The 19844-nt window shown below is 58.7% G+C and overlaps 1 protein-coding gene and 1 long non-coding RNA gene across 3 annotated transcripts in view; one reads left to right on the top strand and one right to left on the bottom strand.

Annotated features, from left to right (window-relative positions):
• Nucleotides 1-19608, top strand: part of NECTIN1 (nectin cell adhesion molecule 1) — a 58613-nt gene extending 39005 nt beyond the window's left edge. Inside the window, exons 1-6 of one of the 2 annotated variants that reach the window (XM_042958203.1) lie at nucleotides 5908-6097; nucleotides 6946-7296; nucleotides 7827-8129; nucleotides 8544-8661; nucleotides 10060-10211; nucleotides 18784-19608. In XM_042958203.1, coding sequence (XP_042814137.1) covers nucleotides 6981-7296; nucleotides 7827-8129; nucleotides 8544-8661; nucleotides 10060-10211; nucleotides 18784-19331 — 1437 coding nt within the window. In that variant the 5' untranslated portion in view covers nucleotides 5908-6097; nucleotides 6946-6980 and the 3' untranslated portion in view covers nucleotides 19332-19608. Of the gene's footprint in view, nucleotides 1-5907; nucleotides 6098-6945; nucleotides 7297-7826; nucleotides 8130-8543; nucleotides 8662-10059; nucleotides 10212-18783 lie in introns of those variants that run through there. The other variant, XM_042958202.1, reaches the window with a different exon arrangement.
• LOC122231105 lies at nucleotides 7111-11380 on the bottom strand. The gene is made up of 3 exons (XR_006208250.1): nucleotides 11341-11380; nucleotides 9768-9889; nucleotides 7111-7257 (listed from the first exon to the last, which is right to left on the bottom strand). It is a non-coding gene; the product is annotated as an uncharacterized LOC122231105 (long non-coding RNA).
• Nucleotides 19609-19844: the final 236 nt, after the last annotated feature.

Here is a 19844-nt window from a genome sequence, read left to right as displayed (position 1 = left end):
TAGAAAACCGTAACCAAGTAGTGGGGACCAGAGACTTCTCTCCTGATCTCCGATATGTACCCTTCCTCCCCACCGCCTGGCCAGAGGGAGTGTGACAGGTAAAGGGTGAGTGGTACAGAGGGGACCAAAAGGTGGAACCAGAAGGCTAGAGATGGAGAGGGGCAGAGCCAAGAGGTGCTGCTCGGGACTGGCCTTGCCCTGGGCCTTGGGGAGGGGGTAGCCAATGTGAAACTGGCCTGTCGGAGAGATCCAGATGTCCCTGGCCACTTGCTCCTCGGTGGGAAAAGACAAAACGCAGTTCCCTGATTCATCCCTGTCCCCCAACCTGTCCTGCTAGGTTTCAGAGAGACGGGACTTGCCAGAGCAGCCCCCAGCGCCGTCACCACAACCCCGGGGCTTCCCGGCTTTCATGCTGCTGGGGATTGGGCTGGCCCAGCCCGTCTGGAAGATCCTGGGCTCCTTCTCCTGCTTTTCCCAGGCTGCCGCGCCCCCTCCTCTCCCACGCACTGCACTCACCCGCCCAAGGCTCCGGCGCCAGCCCCACAGCCCATCATTAACCAACTCTGTGTCGGGGAGTCGGGGGTTGGGGTGGGGGGGGGCATCAGCCAAGAAGAAGAAAACATCGGCAATTTCTGTGACCCCAAATGAAGGGGCGGAGGCGCCTGGGTTTGGACAGTAGCAATTAGCCCTGACTGTGGGATCATGGGATGTTATCACCTCTGCCGGCAAGGTGGATGCAGCGGGGACTCAAGGCCCCAGGACACCTGGAGCCATCCCAGCAGGCACTGCTCCCAGACAGGGTCCCCCAGGGCCCACACCCACCAGGCAGAGCACCTGCGTGCAGGAGGCAGGGGCACTGAGCCCCAGCGAGGGATGGCTAGGGGTGTGGGGACAAGGACCGGGTCAGTTGATGCTTCTGTGCCCTCTGACCTGGGGACACCCTGGACCCCGTCCCGGGCATGGCCGGGGAGTCCGAGGGTAGAGGTGCAGCCTGGGCCCTAGGGGGCTCCTGAATAATGAGGAGACATAGATACGGGACAGGACAAGTTCAGAGGACCTCAGTGAGAAGCCTGCTCGTGTGGGTCCTTGGGGGCAGAGCGATTGGGTCTGGGCAACACTGACTGGCCAAACCTTGCCCAGAGGAGGGGGCCCTAGAAAGGGGATTCCCTCCTGATCACACCGTCTCCTTGCCAGCCTCTCCCCCGGGTGGATCAGCCTTGGCATCCAAAAGTGAGGAGCTGGCCAGCCTGGGAGTTGACATTTGGGGAAGTAGCTGCACTGGGAGGAGGGGCCCTGTAGCCTTCAGGTCGCTGTGCTGACTCAGCAGGGTTTCGGCTGGAGGCCCTCCCCTCCCCCCGCCCCCATAGGTGAGTCATCCCCACTTACCACTTAGCTGGTTTCTGACCGGATGGTCCTCTTCCTTTCTGCCAGTTCTGGGGTGGTGGGAGGGAGGGGGATCCCTGGGAAGCTCTAGAGATGGACCCCAAAGGATTCTGGTCTCAGAGAGGCCCCCGGTGAGGTCCCCAGCGCTCCTCCCCCAGGGTGTCCCCGGTTGCCTCCAGGCCAGGTCTGCCACTGCTGACCGCCCAACTGAGGGTACCCCGGCGGGGGTGGGGGACACAAAAAGAGGTGGTCTGTGCCAGAAATCCCAGAACCCCTCCCCCCTTGCCTGTGTCCGTCCCCCCCCCCCCCCCGCCCCCCCCCCCCCCCGCCACTTTCACCCACATGGGCCCAGTCCCAGCCTGCCTGGCCAGGGAGAGAAGGGTCTGAAGTTTCAAAGGGCGGGAAGAGAAACTGCTTGAGGTGGGTACGGGGAGCAGAGTGCCCCCCCCATTCCGGGCCACACCCCGCTGCGTGGGAACCCATGGCCCCAGCCTCAGATTAGCTCCATGGCGGGCAGGGCAGGCGGGCAGGGCCCTGGGGAGCAGGTTTGTCGGCCACAACTGAGGAGCCTTTGTGTTTTGTTGCTGAGCTCGGGCTTTTGCACGTCTGTGACGTCTCGGGGGGGCCGGCCCGTCGCCTGCCTTGTTGGCTCAGCACTTCTGGGCAGCCACGAAGGCAGCCCGAACCGCCCAACCGGAGCTCCAATGGGGAAACTGAGGCACTGGCACACAGGCCCCAGGGGCCTGAGTCCCAGACCGTGGAGCCCATAGGGTGGTCAGGGAGAATACAGGCAGTGCTTGAGATCAAAAAGAAAAACATTCCTTGATATCCCTGGGATGCAAGAACCTCTCTACTGAGGGCAGAGGTTCCCATGGATCCCTCTACCTTTCACTCCCCACCTCTCTGGCTCCTCCCTCCTCTGTACATAGCCTCCTGGAGGTGCCCCCACCTGGCTTCCACTGCACTTTACCCCTGGCCCCCAACGCCCCCCCACCACCACCAAGCCCAGTGCAGGGCAGCCCCCGGGCACTGTGGCTACGGTAATGTAACCGGTATTCCTGCCACTTATCAAAGGGAGCAAGAGAGGCTCTGAGCTTTATTCCAGGAGGGACACCGCCCAGAGGGAGGGAGGCCCTGGGGGGTTAGGTTGAGAACGGGAGTCCCTTATAAAAAGGCAGGGTGGGAAGCGCACTGGGTTGGATTTGCCCCTCCATGTCCCCAAGCCCCTCGTGGACTCTGGACTCCTCCTTTGTAAAACCATGGATCACGTGTTCCACTGAGGTCCAGTGTGGTACCATTTTAGTGGTCCTGGTTTCCACATCTGGGACAGCCCCTGCCTCTCACGTAAGAGGGGGCCTGTGAGGAAGGAGAGACGATGCCTTGTGTGGACCACCCTAACTGCCCGGGGAACCACAGAAAGTTAGCAGGGTAGTCTCCAGGCCCTAGACCCTGCCAGGGAGCCGCGATGTGGCCAAACAAAACCCGAGGTCTCGCCGGTGCCTTGCCTCTCACACAGGGAGTCGCGATCTGTTGGGAGCCGGGGGACACACAACAAGAAACACGCTAGACGTGCACGCCAGGAAACAGAAAATAAAGGGATACAGATGAGGACGAAGGTGGTGGTGAGGAGGAGGAGGATGATGGCAGCCAGCACTTACTGACCGTCCCGTTCTGTGCTAAGTGCCGCTCTCTAGCTTCCCGTGTGGTCATTTGATCCTTAGGACCACTGCATGGGATAGGTGCTGTTGTAATCCCCGTTTCACAGACGAGAAATCTCAGTGCAAACTGAGGCACAGAGCGGTTGAGTCGTTTGCCCAACGTTTCTCGGCTCGTAAGTGACAGAGGGAGTCTGCAAAGCCACACCGTCTGGCTCTTCGCAAGCCCATGCAATACTGAGGGGGGGTGAGGGGGGCAGGGGCAGCCCCTCAGAGGGTGGGAGGAGCTCGGGCAGCGAGCTCACCTTCCAGGTCATCTGGGCCTGAGTGGTTGGTGCAGACACTTGGACCAGCCTGCCCTCCTGCTTCTGCCCCTTGGCCCCGGGCCTTCCAGACGAGGCCTATGGTTCTACCTCTTCCTGCACAGAGGAGGGCCCTCCTCCTGGGTTCCTGCCCTGATCCAGCCCTTTCTCTGCCTTTTCAGTGGGGATCCCCACTTTCCCGTTCGTTGCCGCACCCAGACCCTGGAGGTCTGCCCCCTTCTCTGAAAGTTTCCCAACCTGACCAGTCTAAAGAATGAGGGACATTCTCCCCAACCCTGCACCCTCGGTCCAAGACTGGCAGCCCCGGGGAACCTGGGTGGCTCAGCCAGTTGAGCGTCCGACTCTTGATTTCGGCTCAGGTCATGATCTTCCAGCTTGTGAGTTCGAGCCCCTAGTTAGACTCTAAGCTGACAGCGTGGAGATCCTCTCTGTCCCTCTCTGTCTGTCCCTCCCCCATTCGTGCTTGTGCTTACACACGCGTAAGCACTCTCTCTCTCTCTTTCTCTCTCATTAAAAAAAAGAAAAAAGACGGGAAGCCCCAAGCCAGAAGCAAGAGCTCTGGGTCCCTTAGCCCAGAGTGGGGTGGAGGGCTAAGGGAGCGTCTTCAGACCTTGCCAGTGGCCCCAGCCCCTCCCACTTCCTCTGGGCTCAGGGAGTGGCCCCAAACCCTATGCTCCAAAAGCTCCCTCGTGCCCACTAGGCTGTGGATGGAGAGGCGAACACCAGAATAAGTCTGCCTGCACCTTAGAGGTCCTCTCCCACTCTGGCCTGCCCACTCTTCACTAGCGCAAAAGGGGCAAGGGCCAGGAGAACCCACTTTGTGTGCAGTGGGTGGACACCCCAGGCACTCTCCTTACTGCTCCCTGTGGGGTTGCTTCTGGGAGAGCCACACTGGAGAGGAGAGAGGGGCCTTAACCCCAAAACAGACATTAGGGTGGGGAAGGCCTCCTTGGCCTGGTGAGGCACCGATGCAGGAGACGGGGCCGCTAGGGTGCCCGGGCCCCTGGCAGCGGCCGCCCCGCCCCCACGCCCAGGCCACTATCAGCGATCTTCGCTCCTGGCATTCACAGCTCTGAAGGGTGAGGTCACTGCTGAAGACGCAGCAAATGAATGGCAGTGTGTGTGCCGGCCGCTGAAGCCTGCCTGTCCCCACACCTGCGGGGAGCGGGGGGTGGGGAGGCGGAGGGGGTCGCGGCAGGCTTGGTGGGCTGTGTCCGGCTATAGGCCCCCCCATGCCCTGGCACCAATCCCAAGGTAGTTCCTGGTGCCCACACGCCAACCCCCCCCCACCACACACACACACACACACACACACACACACATACACACAACCTATAGCCCAAGCCCTCCCAACTGGCTTTTCCTGTTTCTGGCTTTGTGTGGTGAAAGTTCCCCAATTATACCCACATTATCTCAGCTGCTGGGCAACCTCCAGCAGGTTGGTGAGTGGAGGCGGGGGGGGGGGGGGAGCACCCACTTATCCTCCTGGGAGGGCCTGGGGCTTAGCCGCCTGCCAGCTGGCCAGTCAGCAGGAGTACTGGGCTGTCTGGCCCGCTGACCTCACCATGGGACTCTATCTGGGGTGGGGCCTCAGCGAGGCTGGGCTGCGGTTCAGGGGATCAGACTCAGGCCCAGAAGGGACCACTAAGACTGGGGAGTCCAGCCCGCTCTCTCATAGAGGAGGAAGATAGGGCTTGGGAGGGAGAAGTGACCGGCCAAGGTCTCAGCTCAAAATAGGGCTGAGCAGAACCCAACCCTCCTGCCTCCCTGGTGGGTGCTTCCTCCTGTACTCCCACCAGCCCACGGTGCTCTCTGCCCAAGGACATGTCAGAACCCCACACACCGGCCAGGGGGACAACTGGAGGGGTAGGGGTGGGGGCACTCCCAGGTGGGCCTTGAAGGGCTGCATGGATGTGAATAGGCATAAAGAAGGAGGGAGCACTGGGGAAGCTTTCAGGGCATGACAAGGGGCCAAAGATCTATTTATTCAGCAAATTTTTGAGTATCTGCTGTATGGTACACACAGAGGACACTGCAGTGACCTGGGAGACACAGCCCGTGCCCTCCTTAGGGGAGGGGTGGGGGGGGACAGCTTCCCCTATCATGGGCTTCCAAGCCCTCAGAGGAGTGTGCCCTGCTCTTGTGCCTCCACCATGCAGAGGCTAAGGTGAGCCCCGAGTTTCCACTCCCTTGGGGAGCCACTGAGGCCATCCCCCCGCCTCTAGGTCAGTACAGGACCCGGCATTGATATTATCGATGGTGCTCAATACACTGAGTGAAGTAAGGATACGACAATATGAAGGGTACAGATGCGTGGCCAATAACAGAGCTCAAGAAAGAGCCTGGGCCAGAGAGACCCGCTGGAGGGTCTCTGCCCTGCATTCAGGATCAGGGAAAAGCTCAAACAAGCCGTTCTAGCGAAACAAAGCAATCAGTAAGGAGACTGGGGGGAATTTATTCATTCATCCAACGCCACTGATCACTCCCTCCTTCTTGCAAATCTCTATTCCCATGGGTTCCGTTGCAGTCTGCCTGGCCAGACCTATCTACTGAGTACCTACTGTGTGCCAGATGCTGGGCTGGGCGCTGGGGCTGGGGCGACTGGGAAAGACACAGACCCTGTGCTGGCGGAGAAGTCACAGGCGTGAACAACCACATCCGGAGGCAGAAAAGATCTGTGACAGAAGTGGCTGGATTCACACGTGCAGGGAAGATCTGGGAAGCTTCCCAAAGGAGGTGGCCCGAGTGGGAGATCCACAGGGGAAGGAGGGGGGAGAGCCTTCTAGGGCTTTCTAGGGAACTGCACGAGCAAGGGTCTAGGAGTGATAGGAGGAGGGAGAGAGAGAGGAAGGGAACATGGAAACATGGCATGTTCTGAGCAGCGGCCCGGGCCCCGTGAGAGGGACAGAGCCAGCGCACCCCAGGGCACAGGCACTCCGCCTTGAGGGAGAAGACCATGGCGGGGAGCATAATGGTGGCCACCGTGAGCCCGCATGGTCAGCGCCTCCTGCCTCCTGAGACTCTCTAGTTAGTCTCATTTGGTTCTCCCAGCAACCCCGTGAGGTAGAGGACTGGATTCTATGCCCCATTTGCCAGAAGGGAACTGAGGCCCAGGAAGGTGAGGCAGTTGATGGCTCCTAGGGAAAGCAGTGCATTCGACTCCTTATTAAAAATAAGGGTGTAGGTATGTATTTACTGCCCAATGGAGCACTATGGGTAATGCATCGCTAGACGAAAAGGCAGCTATGGAACAATACGTACAGTATCATTCTGATTTCGTCTTAAAAAAAAGATGGTCATGCAGAGAAACCTGGAGATCGAGAAATTAATATAGCGAGAAAAAAATAAAAGAAGGGATTTCCTACAAGACGATCAGTGATCCTTCTGAGTGGTGGGGATCACGGTCTTTTTCAGCATCCTCCAGAGTGCTTTAGTAACAAGCAATTATTTATTCTTATGATCAGAATCAAGAGTAACAAGGGGTAGAAAGAAAAGAGCAGCGCACAGGGAGTCGGGGGCGGGGGGGGGGGGTGGGCGGGCGGCTGTGCCTGTCACTGACCAGTCCCGCCGGTTCCTTTGACCAGGCGCCCACACCCAGGTGGTCCAGGTGAACGACTCCATGTACGGTTTCATCGGCACGGACGTGGTCCTGCACTGCAGCTTCGCCAACCCGCTGCCCGGCGTGAAGATCACCCAGGTCACGTGGCAGAAGGCCACCAACGGCTCCAAGCAGAATGTGGCCATCTACAACCCCGCCATGGGCGTCTCCGTGCTGGCTCCCTACCGTGAGCGCGTAGAATTCCTGCGGCCCTCTTTCACCGACGGCACCATCCGCCTCTCCCGCCTTGAGCTGGAGGACGAGGGCGTCTACATCTGCGAGTTCGCCACCTTCCCTGCTGGCAATCGAGAGAGCCAGCTCAACCTCACTGTAATGGGTAAGCTGGCCTCACCACCCCCCCTCCCTGCTCATGCAGAGGCCCGTGGCCTGGGGCTTGGCCACCCTCATCGTGTGCCTCGGTGGCCCCAGTCTTCTTGGTTGGCATGCCCCCAAAGCTTCCGGTCCCTTCCGGCCAGGCTGTCCCACAGCTCACTCGGGATTGGGTGCAAGGCCTTAGCTGTGCACAGAGCTGAGGGGCACGGTTCGGGTTGGAAGCCCCCACCACAGGGTACTTTGTGGGTGACCAGGAAGCAGGCAGAAGCTTCTGACACCACGGTAAGGAAAAGGGCCACGTGAGCCGCCAGCCTTGAGCACGCCAAGACTCCAGGAAGGCCTCCGCTTGACCAAAGGGGGTGCCAGGTAGGGCAGGAAGGACACAGGTTAGACATGAAGCAGTCCCCATGAGAAGGGCTGGGAGGGGCTTTGGGCACAGCTCAGAGGCAGGGATGGCCAGGGTGACCTCCTGGGCCAGCACACTTTGGATGAAGCCGTAGCGCTAGCCCCACGGCTCCCTCTGCTTCCCCGCAGCCAAACCCACCAACTGGGTAGAGGGCACCCAGACGGTGCTTCGAGCCAAGAAGGGGCAGGATGACAAGGTCCTGGTGGCCACCTGCACCTCGGCCAACGGGAAGCCTCCCAGCGTGGTGTCCTGGGAAACGCGCCTGAAGGGCGAGGCGGAGTACCAAGAGATCCGGAACCCCAACGGCACGGTGACCGTCATTAGCCGCTACCGCCTGGTGCCCAGCCGGGAAGCCCACCGGCAGACCCTGGCCTGCATCGTCAACTACCACATGGACCGCTTCCGGGAAAGCCTCACCCTCAACGTGCAGTGTGAGCAGGGCGCAGCGCAGGCGGGTTTCGGGGTGGGGGGTGCTGCTGTCCCCTCCTACCGCCCCACTCTTGCCAGCCCTCCCTCCTCCTTTGCTCCGATCTCTCTTCCTTTGCTTCCTTTGCCCCCTTTCTGCTCCTGCCCACCCCCCAGCCTTCCCCTCCCTTTCTCTTTTCAGGGGTGCGCTGTCCTCCCCCCTCTCTCTTCCCCATCTCCTTCCTGTGCCCATCTGTCCTCCTCCTTCCTCCATTCCCTTGCTGCTTCTGTTCCGAGGGTCCTCCCCCGTCTCTCCCCGTCTGCCAGCTCTTTCCATGTCACTGCCCCTTCCACCCCAGCCCCATCTGAGGCTCACTCCCTCGCCCCAAGCCCTGCTCTCCTGACCTCACCCTTCTCAAACATCGTCCCTTGCCCCACAGACGAGCCCGAGGTGACCATCGAGGGGTTTGATGGGAACTGGTACCTGCAGCGGACGGATGTGAAGCTCACGTGCAAAGCCGATGCTAACCCCCCTGCCACCGACTACCACTGGACCACGTAAGTGCTCTGGGGCTGGCTGGTCGCCTTGCAGGGTGCCTAGCTGGTCACAGGGAGGCACCCCACCCCACCTCCAGGAGCGTTACGTGGGGAGAAAGTTAGGGTCTTGGTTCAGGATTCTCGTGAGAAGGGGAGGGGCTGCGAGAGACCCCAGCCACGACAGCATCAGGGTCAGTGGGACAAACCATTCTGCCAGAGGGGGATCCCCTCATCAACCGCCTGCCTTCTTCCCCCTAATAAAGAATCTAGTCGTTCTCCTTTGGTGATTCAGTCTGAGTCACTCCCACCCCAGCCCCCGGTATTTATTTTTATCGAGGTGTCCCCAGGGAAGCTGGCTTTCTGGAGCATCCCAGATCTTTCTTTGTTCCCGTTCCTTCTCTCCAGCACCCCCAGATTCTCAAGGAGGGGGCAGCCGTCACCCCAGAATGCCTGCGTCCGTGGAGCGCTTGCCCCGTACCCCGCCGTGCCATTCTTGGCTTCACAGCCTGGCTCTTGAAGGGTCCTGTCTGCCCCTCCAGCCGGCTCTGATGGCCCGAGCCAAGGTTCTTCCCAGAGAAAAGCTGGATGGGACGCATAGAAAGGCAGATGTGGGGAAGCCAGGAAGCGGGTTGACATGGATGGCCAGGAGATGGCTGCCCACATTGTCTACACTCTGTTTCCTGGAAGTAGAAGGCATTGGCCTGCCCTAGCTAGTTCTCACCCTCCACTTTCTGGAGCCAGAAGGGTTATCTGAAGGTACAGGTGACCAGTTTCGGCTCTGTGTACCAGGGAGCTGCTAGGTCCAACAGAATAATAGCTTTGTGACATCGAAAACCAGGAGGAGGCTCCCCTGTGTCTCCCCCAGGAAAATGGCCTATGATATGCCCAGCAAGAAAATGAGAGAGTGTACCGGAGCACGATTCCTCTACATGGGTCACATCTCATCACTTGAGCAGCTTGTTAAGATACAGATCTCCAAGCTGTGGCTCCAGCGGCTCAACCTCAGTAGATCTGGGGTGAGAACCCGAACGTCTATATTATCAACTAGCACCAGGAACCAGGCGTAGTTGGGAGAGCGCCGTGCCAGGAGCCAAAGACCTGGCTAGAGCCCCAGTTCTGTCACTTACTAGCTGTGTTCTTTGACCCTGAACTCAAAGAGCTTCTCATCTGTTCAGTGGGACCAGTCCCTTTCCGGCCTGTCTACATCTCGGTGCTGGGACATGAGCGTGAGATGCCGAATAACGGGAGTCTGCCAAACGCAAGAGATTATTGTTGTGGTTATTGTTGGTACTCCGTCCAAGACAGACCCTGCCTATCAACTCAGCAAGACGGCTGGGAGTCTTGGAGGCTGGGTGACACCCGGGGAAGCTTCTGGGCTGGAGGGTCATAACCCACTGCCATGTCTCCCCATCCCTGCAGGCTGAATGGCTCTCTCCCCAAGGGCGTGGAGGCCCAGAACAGAACCCTCTTCTTCAGGGGGCCTATCAACTACAGCCTGGCAGGGACCTACGTGTGTGAGGCCACCAACCCCATCGGCACCCGCTCGGGCCAGGTGGAGGTCAACATCACGGGTAGGAAGCTGTCCCCTGTCCTGCCTCTCCCCACCCACTGCTCTGCCTTTGGGCTAGGTCACTGCAGGAAGTTTCTGTCTCCCCTTCCTCTGGTTCTCTCCTGAGCTCTGGCCACTGGCCTTGCTTTGCTTTTCTCTTTCCTCTGTCGAGGCTGTGTGTGAAATAGGGTGACCCCCGATCGGAGAGGGATCAGAGAGAGGCTCCAGCAGAGAGGAAGTAAGTGCTGTTGCGGGTGGGGGAACGGTGGGGGGACAGGTGTTAGAGCCTGCCCAGGTCCTGTGATGCCGGCTTGGTGGGGCTGGGCTTGGAGGTGGAGCTCATTTGCTCCTGCAGTTCAGGAAACCCGCACGGGCGGGCGGGAGGGTGAGGCTGTCCTCAAGCAGGGACACTGGAGGAAACACAAGGAGACAGCCCAGAGCCATGGTGGGTGTGTGCCCTGAATTGCTGTCTTCCCTGCATTTTTCCCTGTGTCGGTGCAGATGAAGAGATTCGGCCGCCTGACCCTCTCGGGGCAAAGGGAGCAAAGAGCTAGGATGTCCTGGGGGAGCCTTCATGTGGGCCATGAAGGGAGCATGGGTTTTAATGTCAGACAGCGGGGACGTGGACAAGCGCTCCTCGGAAAATGGGCATAATTCGAGGTGCCTTGAAAGCTTCTTGTCGGAATGTACGTAATGTGGGCCAAGGTCCTAGCGCAGACCAGCCTGTCAATAAATGGCCCCTGCTCTGTGATCATTATCTTCACCCCTGTCATTATCATTATTAATGGGAGGATCAAAACAAGCCAAGAGAGGGGTAAACTTGCCATCACAGCTTCACAGCCAGAAGAGGGAGTGTCCTTAACATTGTGGCTGAGGTAGTTGCAGGAAAAGAAAGTGACAGAAAGAACCACCTGGGACGGGCAGGGGTGTCATGCGGCTGGGGGGATGGACAGGAAGTGACCTCAGGGAGATGTTGGACTGGGCTCCGGAGTCTGGGAAGTTGGGCAGTGGTTGCTGGACTCCAGGCACAGGACTTGGGCAAGCCCTACAGACGCATCGGCTCCGGGCCCGCGTCCCAGAAGTAGGAGACCTCATGTGTGGGTCCATCCGAGGCACAGCGGCAAAAGGAGCTGTCCAGGGTCTGCACCTACCTGTGCAGTCACACTCAGGGCCGTTCCGTCCCACTCTCACCAGGGGGAGGTGGAGTCGCTTGTCGATTGCTGTTTTCTTCAACTCCCTGCCCGTGGCTCTCACACTGGTCAACTCCCTGCCCATGAACCAGAAGTAGAAGCGTCCGAGGTGGAGCCTGGGAAAAGCTACGGCAGCCCGTCCTCCAGGCTAGGGTTGGGGGCGGTGGGGAGGGGGAGGGCCAGAAGCACAGACTTCTCCCCTCCTGGAGAGAATTTGGGCAAAGCTCAGTAAGAGCCTCACGGGTGCCCGAGCTCTGGCCGTGGGGCCACGGGACAGACAGGGATGAGGAGTATTCATAAGGGAGCATAACCACGCCACAGGGAGGCATGTCGTACGGGGGCCATGTCAGACTTGGCCTGAGTGTGGTCACGTAGCGGTTCTTCCCGGCTGTGTCGCTTTCACGTCTCACAGAGTCTCAGCTTCCCAGTCTGTATGGCAGAGATCATCATACTTATCTCAGGCCAGATGCATACTCCGCTGGCTGGAGACACTGCTGACTGGGAAGTCAGGGGAGGGGGCCAAGAAACGGGAGCAGTGATCTCCCGTGATCCTACCCCTGGCATGAGTGGACCAGCCAGAGGCCCTTCTAGGCTGATGGGGCCAGGTGGCGCTACCCAGCTAAGTCGGGGCCTCCCTTCTCCCAAAGCTCGAGAGGAGGCAGGATGACTGTGAATGCACGCTGCTCATCAGGGACTCAATGGCATCCGGGAGCAGGGAGGAAGGGAAGGGGGCACTTCCCAGGCCCAGGCTAAAGAAAAGAGAGGAAAGGGAGGAAGCGAAGCCAGCCGTGGAGGCGGGCCGTCTCCTTGGGGCTGATGGCAGCAGTGGGATGCCCTGCGTGGGATCTGTGGTCAGGCCTAGCTGGCCTGTGGCAGGCGGCCCAAGCTGCCCAGGGCTCCAGCTGGAAGATGCATGCGACATAGCCTCCCGTGCTCCCGGAGGCACAGAAAGAGACAGGGCTGGTAAGCAAAGTCACAGGCAGGTGACTTGCATGAGGACACTCTTGTTGACAGCCCAGTTAGGCAGAAGCCAGGGATGCGTGGTGCCCACTGAATCACTGATGGGCCCGGGAGCCGTTTAGCCGGCCCTCCCGAGGGAGGACCTCTCGGGCCCGCAAGACAGCTCAGCCGGGAAGCCTGAGCCTTTTCACAGCCATGTGTTCTGGGGCTCACAGAAAATCTCCGAGCAGCCGCTGACACCACCGGCCCTTGTCCCACATCAGCCGGTGCCTATCACGTTCTCTGGGGGTCCACTGTGGGGGCACAGCCATGCCCCGTGCTCCAAGCCCCACTGGTCAGGAGGGAATGCATCAGCGAGACGGATAAGTGGAAATTTAATTTTTCATTCTGGCCATCCGTTCGGGTAATAGCTTTGCCCTGGGCGCATCTGGAGAGGAAAATGAAGAGAAGCCGGGGCAGGGGTGGGAGGAGGCGGGCCGCAGGGTGTGTGCCAGAGACACGTGTGTGTGCAGGGCACACGTGTGCGGGGCACTGCACCTGCACAGGCTTCTCAGGGTCCCGGACCCTGGAGAAGGTGGCATTTGAGTTGTTCCTACAAGGATGAGTGGGCAGTGATGGAGGGTGGGGGTCCCCAGGCAGGGGAAGCTTGTGGGAGGAGAACGGTGGGAGCACTGGAAGGAGTGGGGCTTTCTCTGTGTCGCCAAAGGGGAGCCTCTCAAGGGTTCTCAGCAGAGAAGCAGGTGGTTTAGACCAAGCGTTTGGGAGGGGCTGTACAGTGAGGATGTCCCTAGTGGGAAGCAACAGGCCTCGGCTGTGGTCATGAGGACGAAGAGACAGACTCCCCAGAATTGGCGTGGACGTGTCCATGGGGCCCGGGGCCCTCACACAGGCCCATTTTTGAGATCTGAGTACTGAGAGCAATTTCATGGGGTTAGCCCAACAGTCACAAAACAACCCAGTGAGCTTCCTTCCCTTCTCCCTCCAGGGGTAATGTGAAAGGTGGGGAGGGGCGCTCAGGGTACAGCCTTGACCAGATGAAAGAGGCCAAATGGGGCGGCATCTATCCCTGGGACGGGGACTGTTGGGAGAAGAGTATCCAGGCCGCTCTAGGAGCAGAGCAGGGAGGCCACTGTGGTGCAAGCGTCTGGCCCAGTTCCCATTTCCAGGGAAGCCCCAGGTTCGTCCACTGGGGACAACCACTTGAAGGTGAAGGTAACAGGGCTCCTCCCTCTTAGACCGGGTGTTCCCGTGACCGTGTGTTGGTGGGGCTTCGGGGTCCTTTTGGGACGGAGGGCGCATGCCTCTGAGCGTGTAAATGCAAGCAGACGAGTGCCTATGTGCAGGCCGAGCGGGCACACGGGAACCCTGGCTGTGCCATGGGCAGACGTGCCTTTCTGCGGGCGGGCAGATGGCAGGGTGTGTCGGGGAGCCCCCGAACAGACAGCTGTGTCTGCGCGCCTGGGAGGATTCGGTCCTGCTCCAGCATGACGAGGCCCTGCCCCGTGGCCTACACAGCTGCTGCAGCTGTCTGACCCTGGGCCTTCCCACTCTCCCTGCGGCCCCTGCACTGCACACTGGGAGCTGTAGTTCCAGCAGCTTCCCGGCCTCATCCCGTGATGCTAGAGCATTTCCCGCCTGCCTGAGGAAGCACCAGGCGTTGGTTCTAGAAGCAAGCCCAAACATCCTCTTTGACACTAAAACTCCTCCAGATCCCAGAACCAGACTATAAACCCTAACCTGCCCTCCACCTCAGATCCATCCAAAGCCCCTGTACCAGCCCACCCGTCCCAGTCAGGAAACCTTGGCCCCAAAGGAATGCAGAGCTCCCACTGCCCCCAGGGTCCCGGCCAGCCTGCCATCCCAGAATGGAGGCTGCAGTCCTTCAGGAAAGGGGGCTGAGCTGCCCGCTTTGTAAGACGATGTAAGGGAGGCCCGTGAGACCCCACCACCCAGCTCTTCTCTCCCCGGCCAGCAGAGGCCCTTGAGGCTCTGCTTCTGGTGCCCCAGGAACTACTAGCTGACCGTGACAGCTGGAAGGACGGAGGGGGCGGGCGGGTGCTTCATTCCACACCAAGCAGCCGCCTCTCCTTCCAGATGAATGAGGTCCCCATATGGCATCTTCACACGGAAGTCTGCGATGCTGGACAGTCATCTCAGCCACTTGTCTACCTCTAGGCAGACCTGGCCCTAAAGCAGATAACCAGGGTTCCCTTTGGTCCCAAAAGAACCCCAGGGAAGAGTAAACTCCCTTAGGACTTGGGGAAGAAAAGTGAAACAGAAGGACCTAGAGGGGGACCCAGAGGCTCAGCTCTAAGACAAGCTTTGCCTTGACACAATTCATTCAACAAATGTTCTTGAACTCCGGCCACATGCCAGGCAGTGGCCTGTCCCTGTCCCTCTGGAGTCTATGTTTTAGCACAGAAGGAGGACAGCAAACAGAATACATTTGAAAAATTACGTAGTCATTTTGAAGGTGACTTGGAGAAAAGAGCAAGGTCAAGGGGTCCCAAGTACAGGGGTGGGGTTTGTGAGCTGTGGTTTTAAACAGGGCAGTCAGGGGAGGCGTTGGTGAGAAGGTGATGTCAATGGGAAGTTTGATCCAGGCCCTGAAGGAGGTGAAGGAGTAACCTGAGACATGGGAGCAGAGTCTTCCGGGGTGGAGAGCAGCCAGTGCGAAGGCCCTGAGGACGTTTGGAGCAGAGTGAGCCAGGAGGAAAGCAAGAGATGGAATCAGAGGTGGAGAGCAGAGGCACAGGTCGTATAGAGCATTTGAAGCTCTTCAGACTTAACGGGATCTCTGTGGCTCCTGTGTTCAAGATCATCTATAGAGGAAAAAGGTAGAATCGGGGAAGCCGGTTAGGCAATTACTACAATAATCCAGGTGACCGATGATGGATTAGAGAGGTGGTGGTGGTGGGAAATGGTCAGATTCTAGATTTACTTTAAATTCAAACTTATTCACTAATTTGGGACACAAGCCACTCCCATGAAACGGGTAGTAAACTACCATACTGTGATTAGTGGGGTCCAAAAAATTCAATCTATTCAAATAAAACATAGGAGAGCTTTATTTTCATTGGGTCTCTGCTGGTGCAAAAAGCATAAGAATAAATATAATGGAACTTCTACTGCACACAACTGTAACACATTGAATGGAAGCAGTCCCAAATTATCATGAGACCGCCATTTCCCCAGCTCTTCTCCTCGCTCCTTCGGGGGAGAACTTTAGCCATTTGAAAACTGGCGGAAGGACCAGAGCCAGTTGTGGTGGATCCTGATTTGCATTTACTACAGGGTGTTTCATCAGAGGCTTTACCATCATATATCGGTATATGACAAATGGAATGGAATTGGGTATTGTTTCTACTAGAATGAGATGTGTAGACCATTAATACATAAAAGTTCAAAAGAGAACAGGGAAGTGTGAGCTGGAGAAGGCCAGGCTGCACAAAGACAGGACTGAAGAACGGAAATGGGCACGAGGGGATGAGGAAGGGCATTCCTGGCAGAGTGAACAGCATGAGCAAAGGCTTGAAGGAAAGAGTCAACTTGGATTCAGCAAGGATGGTGAGTTAGCCAAGGCCAAGATCAAGTGGCATGATGAAAGCTCTGAAGCCCAGACTGGCGTGGTCCAGCAGGCAGTGGGGAGGGACGTTATTGCTAGTCTTTGAGAAAGGGAGTGGCAGTGTGTATGCAATGGAAATTAACCTGGTGACTGTGGACGGTGACTGAAAGAGAACAGAGACCAAATGAAGGTGGGAGATTCAGGAATCTACAGTAAAACCTGGCATGAAGTGGTAAGAAATTGAATAGGAGAAGTCAACAAGATTTGATGGAAAGACTTGAAATGCAGTTCCCTCCATTTGGATACCTTTCTTATTCTCTGGGCCTCTCCAAGTCCTTGCCATCCTTCAAGGCTTGGCTTAAGTCTTTCTGAGAAACATTTTCTGACTCCAGGCCACAGTGCCCTCTTTCCCCTGCATTCCTGAGGCACTTCTCTGCCACTGTCCTTGATTGTCTGCGGGCGGTTTTATCCCTAAGGGTGTCATTTGGTTCCCCAGATAGGCTGTGAGTTTTTTGTATCCTGTGACTAGCAAATTGATTGGATAGGTGGGTCGATGAGTGGATTGGTAGATGGGTACATGGGTGGATAGGTGGATGGATGGACAGATGGGTAGATGGGTGGGGGGATGGGTGGGGGGATAGATGTATGGGTAGGTGTGTGGGTGGATGGGTGGATGTATGTATGGATGGATGGATGGATGGATGGGTGGATGGATCAGTGGATGGTTGGGTAGATGGATGGGTGGATGGATAGATGGATGGGTGGGTGGGTGGATGGATGGATGGATGGATAGATAGATAGATGAGTGGATGGATGGATGGATGAATGGATGGATGGATGGATGGATGGATGGATCAGTGGATGGTTGGGTAGATGGATGGGTGGATGGATAGATGGGTGGGTGGGTGGGTGGATGGATGGATGGATAAATAGATGAGTGAGTGGATGGATGGATGAATGGATGGATGGATGGATGGATGGATAAGTGGATGGGTGGGCGGGTGGGTGCGTGGATGGATAGATGGATGGACAGATTAGTGGATGGGTGGGTATACGGGTGAAGCAATGAGGCAGATGTACAGAGGAGAGAGCACTCAGATATGGGGTGAGAACTGAAGAGGGAGCAGACAGGTAGAAAGTATGGAAGAGGCCAGGTTCCTATTAGCTGCCTTTTGGGTGTGCCTTGTGGAGGCAGCTCCCACTTCCTGGGGAGCAGGTGTGCAGCCCTTTTAAAGGCAGTAAACAGACCTGGTGAAGCAAGAGAAGCTTGAGGTTCCACGGAAACCGTTCTGGAAGTGAGCAGTGAGGACAAATATTCAATAAATATTTATTGGGCAGCCACTCGGTGACCTACACTGAGGACACAGTGGTGACAAGTGGTTGTGTTTCTCTGCCAACTCCTGCATGTGGAGAGGCCGGGAACGGGAGCATCTGGGTGGTCCCTGCTCAGCCATGTGACTGCAGGCAAATCGCCTCCCCTTGTCGGGGCCCCCGTGATTTCATCAGCCCTTCCAGCCTGGACTCCCGGAAGTCCTTTCCTCTTCTCTTCTAGGGCCTCTGCCCTGCTCTTGCCTGCTGCTGCCAGCACCCCACCCACTCACACACATGGCTGGAGTGGGCCGGCTTTACCTCTGGGAGGAGGGAGTGGGCCCATAGGAGGAGCAGGATTCCCTTGGAATGAGTGATGCTCAATCAGGGAGTGAGCTGGCAGAAACCGATTCCCAGGGACCGGAACAAATGCCCAAACCATACACCTTTACCCTGGCCTAAAGAGAGGAGGGCCTAGAATAGCCCAGCAGCCCTCCCAGGTTCCCTGGAAAACCTGCCCACCTGTGCCTCCTGACCGGGGCCAACCGTGGTCTCCGGTGCCACCCTGTGGCGGTGCTGGGAACCGCCTCCCTCAGTCTCCCCTCCGGGCAGCATTGACCACAGCGCGGGCAGTCACCCGCCCAGCCTTCCCTCCCTCCCACCTACTTCCTTTCCCTCCTTTCCACCTTTCCTGCTTTCTTGTTTCCACCCTGTCCTCAGCGCGCACATGTTCGTACACATACGTTCATCGCATCAGCACAGGTATGCAGGCTCGCCGTGAAGGGCCAGGGTGTGCCCGGGCACGCGCTCCCTTGTGACGCCACTCGTCATCGTGGCCGTGAACTCACGTGCGCTCGTGCCCCGTCTCTGCACAGCCATGCTGAGTGTCTTTTGCTCACAGCCCAGGCTGGCAGCACCCTTGGCACCCACCTTGCCCTTCAGGGCCAGACTGCAGCCGAGAGCCACAGCCCCGGTTTCTGGCACTCACAGGGCATCTATGGGGCCAGCCTGGGAACCCGCCCTCTTCCCTGTGCCCTGGGAGCAGGTGAAATCAGGCGTGGGGTACCCAGTGACCAGCAGGCGGCGGACACTTTTGGGGACGTTTGCACAGGGTTTCCGTGCAAGAGAACCAATGTCAATCACTGGCTGGTGGCCACAGGCAAGCTATTTAACCTAAGACGTGTTGCCTGGTGCATTGGCTAGAAATTAACAGCATACTTGTTTCTCAAGGTGCTGTGATGGTGACTGGCAGCTAGGGGACACTGGGTCCACGGTGGGCTCCACTAATGGGGGTGATCCAGGCTGGCACCACAGCCAAGGAGAAAGCCAGCATGGAGCCTCCGGGGGTCCGGGACTCGCTGCCTCTTCGCCCGCTTCAGCCACAATACTGCGGCGCACTGGAGGGCTGGGGCACCGAGGGGCCTGTGGAACTGGAGCCGCCCTTGGGCCTTGGGCCCACTTCCCGGCCTTTCCATCCCCTGCCTCGCTCCCTCCCTGCCATCCCTGCTGACGCCCCCACCCCCAGGAGCAGTCACTGACACTGTCCCCCTCCGTGTCTTTTCCTCACCCAGAATTCCCCTACACCCCGTCTCCTCCCGAGCACGGGCGGCGCGCCGGGCCGGTGCCCACGGCCATCATTGGGGGCGTGGCAGGGAGCATCCTGCTGGTGGTGATCGTGGTCGGCGGGATCGTGGTCGCCCTGCGCCGGCGCAGGCACACCTTCAAGGGCGACTACAGCACCAAGAAACACGTGTATGGCAACGGCTACAGCAAGGCGGGCATCCCCCAGCACCACCCGCCCATGGCCCAGAACCTGCAGTACCCTGATGACTCGGACGATGAGAAGAAGGCCGGCCCCCTGGGCGGGAGCAGCTACGAGGAAGAAGAGGAGGAGGAGGGCGGCGGAGGGGGCGAGCGCAAGGTGGGCGGCCCCCACCCCAAATACGACGAGGACGCCAAGCGGCCCTACTTCACGGTGGATGAGGCAGAGGCCCGTCAGGACGGCTACGGGGACCGGACTCTGGGCTACCAGTATGACCCTGAGCAGCTGGACTTGGCCGAGAACATGGTTTCTCAGAACGACGGGTCTTTCATTTCCAAGAAGGAGTGGTACGTGTAGCCTCCCTCTCCGGAGCCTCTGTCGGCTCCCCTTTCTCCCCGGCCCCCACCCGCACGCCCCCTGCCCTCCCCCACTCGCCCACTCCTCCAGGAGCTCGACAGAGACTCGCCCGGCTGCCCAAAGCCAGCCCCACACTGCCGGGGAGCGGGGAGCCCGGGGCAGACACGACCCGGCTTTGTTTTGATTTCCTCCCTGTCCCCCGCCCTCCCCGTGGTGTTGTGTTCACTGTGGCTTTGGTGTCGCTGTACCTTCCCTCCCCTGACCACCGCCACCACCCGCCCCCCACCCCCCCCCCGCCTGCCCTCTCTGTGGGGAGCCCTGTTCTCGTCTTGTGTACCTGGGCGTCCCTCCAGGGTTTGGGGAGCCAGCCCTCCCCGGCCCCCCAACACTGGAATTTGTTTGTGTTCTTTCCACTGGGGGTGGAGGGCTGAGGGGCTCCGAGAGGAAAAGCCCCAAGCCACCCCGGATGCCGCTCTTCTTTTCCCAGGGAGGGGGAACCCACACCCCTTGCCC

Source organism: Panthera tigris, chromosome D1, assembly GCF_018350195.1.
Source record: "Panthera tigris isolate Pti1 chromosome D1, P.tigris_Pti1_mat1.1, whole genome shotgun sequence".
NCBI lineage: Eukaryota > Metazoa > Chordata > Mammalia > Carnivora > Felidae > Panthera > Panthera tigris.
This window is presented reverse-complemented; position numbering and strand designations above follow the sequence as displayed.